Here is a 2370-nt window from a genome sequence, read left to right on the forward strand (position 1 = left end):
TTTCTTTTGTACACCTCTGCGCATGTAAAATGAAATAATATTAGTTTTCAATTTATAACTGTGGCGATCAACGCCAACAATCAAACTAAATTCAGGTTACGAATCAAATTATCTATGGTATTGTATTGTACTGGCGAAATAAGTTTGTCAGTATTGATATGAAAACTCGTAAAAGTTTACGTTCGAGTTGTGAAATATAAATCCTGTGTTTCAGTGGTACGGCTGTCTTTCACTGGTACGACAGCAAGCAATTTTGTGAATAATAAAAGCGAATAAACATTTTTGTGGATAGTTCGTGTTGTGAAATATAAATCCTGTGTTTCACTGATACGGCAGTACACCACTGACATACGCCACATCCCTGGAAAAGACAACGTTGTCGCGGATTTACTTTCTCACATCGAGAGCATCACGGGCTGCGAGCAAATCAGTTTTGAAGATTTAACTTAAGATCAAAAAACCGATGTAGAATTGAATGATTTTTTGAAGAACAACGACTCCGCACTTCAACTTAAGCTAGTTAATATTCCAAGCACGGCAAGTACTATTGTATGTGATGTTGCTACCAAACATGTACGACCATTCATCACAAAAGGTTTTCGCCAGTAAGCTTTCAATTCGGTGCATAATTTAGCTGATCCGAGTAAGCGTTCAACCATCAAGCAAATTAGTGAGCGTTTTGTTTGGCCGAATATGAAAACAGACATCGCCAATAGGGTAAAAACTTGTATTGCATGCCAAAAGTCCAAAATTTCCTAACACAACAGATCTGCAATCGATAATTTTGCAGTGCCGGACAAGCGTTTTTCATGGATACATATCGATTTGGTGGGACCACTGCCGATTTCAAATGGTTACCGTTACTGCATGACAGTCATCGATCGTTTCAGCCGATGGCCTGTTGCCGTTCCCATTGAGGATATCTCCGCAGATACGGTAGCAAGGGCTTTGGTTAACGGGTGGATAGCGTTTTATGGCGTACCAGCGAAAACACGACAGATCAGGGTAAGCAGTTTGAGGCAAAACTTTTTAACGAGCTAGCACAAGTCATGGGCGCCAAATATATTCGGTCAAGCCCACGACATCCGCAGGCAAATGGTTTAATGGAACGTTTCCACCGAACTATGAAGGCAGCAATTAAATGTCAAGACATCGAACGTTGGACCGAAGCATTGCCATTGGTTATGCACGCGCTACGCAATGTTTACAAAGACGATATAAAAGCAACACCGTCAGAGATGCTATATGGGACGACGCTGAGAATGCCTTGCGATTTCTTCGAAGAAATCGGTTACAATAGTTCAGAAACCGAATTTGTCAAACAATTACGAGAAATGATGGACAAAGTTCGACCCGTTCCTACATCTAACCATGCCAACAAGAAAGTTATCGCTCAAAAAGATTTGCAGGCGTGCGCACATGTTTTTCTGCGCAACGATTTGGTTCGGAAGCCGCTAAAAACACCCTACGACGGACCTTATGAAGTTTTAAACCGGAACGACAAAACTTTCGAAATTAAAATCGGAGAGCGTAAAGTTCGTGTAAGCATCGATAGGCTTAAAGCAGCATTTCTTCTCATTAACGACGAGTTACTTTCAAACGACGCCTCGTTGGAAGCAAAAGATCATACAGCGAACCCTACGATCAAGATTCAGAGGGAGCAGCCTAAAAAAACAGATGGCAAAAGCGACGAACCAAAGAGGACAGGAAGCGGAAGAATTATTCAGAAGCCAAAAATGTAACTTTTATTAGTATTTAAATTAGTATTTTTTTCGTGCCTTTTCTCTGCCATTTAAGTCACTGGTAGGGGAGTAATGTAGCGATCAACGCCAACAATAGAACTAAATTCAGGTTACGAATCAAATCATCTATGGTATTGTATTTTTAAAACTGGCGAAATGAGTTTGTCAGTATTGATATGAAAACTCTTAAAAGTTTACGTTACGAGTTTGTAATGCATAAGAAATCCGATCTGGTAGCACCATTGTCATTAAGAAGAAGGTGCAAGAAAAAAGGAAGAATTATTGAGATAGCAGAGAGGCGACACGTATTTTTAATAAGCAAGCATTTTTGTGAATAATAAAAGCGAATAAACATTTTTGTGGATATTTCGAGTTGTGAAATATAAATCCTGTGTTTCACTGGTACGACGCCCACATCACAGTGTACAGTAAACCAGCAATTGACAATATGCTTATTTGAAAATTAATACATGAAATATTGTGCATGTATGGGATTATTTTGTCATTAACCCATAGGCAACTGGTGCAAAAGTACCCCCAAATGTTTGTTGATGTATTTGAAATGTAAATTTTAACAGCGAAATTCGTAAAAAAAAATAATAAAACAAAAATATTGTTGAGTTTACGG

At 38.8% G+C, this 2370-nt stretch overlaps 1 protein-coding gene across 1 annotated transcript; it reads left to right on the forward strand.

Moving 5' to 3' along the window:
- Positions 1-1049: 1049 nt before the first annotated feature.
- LOC118732482 lies at positions 1050-1541 on the forward strand (the record flags this gene model as incomplete). Its single annotated transcript, XM_036461610.1, has 1 exon — positions 1050-1541. A coding segment is annotated over exon 1 (492 nt), but the record flags the coding sequence as incomplete, so codon positions are not given.
- Positions 1542-2370: the final 829 nt, after the last annotated feature.

Source organism: Rhagoletis pomonella, unplaced genomic scaffold (genome assembly GCF_013731165.1).
Source record: "Rhagoletis pomonella isolate Grant_MI unplaced genomic scaffold, Rhpom_1.0 Rhpom_scaffold_20957, whole genome shotgun sequence".
NCBI lineage: Eukaryota > Metazoa > Arthropoda > Insecta > Diptera > Tephritidae > Rhagoletis > Rhagoletis pomonella.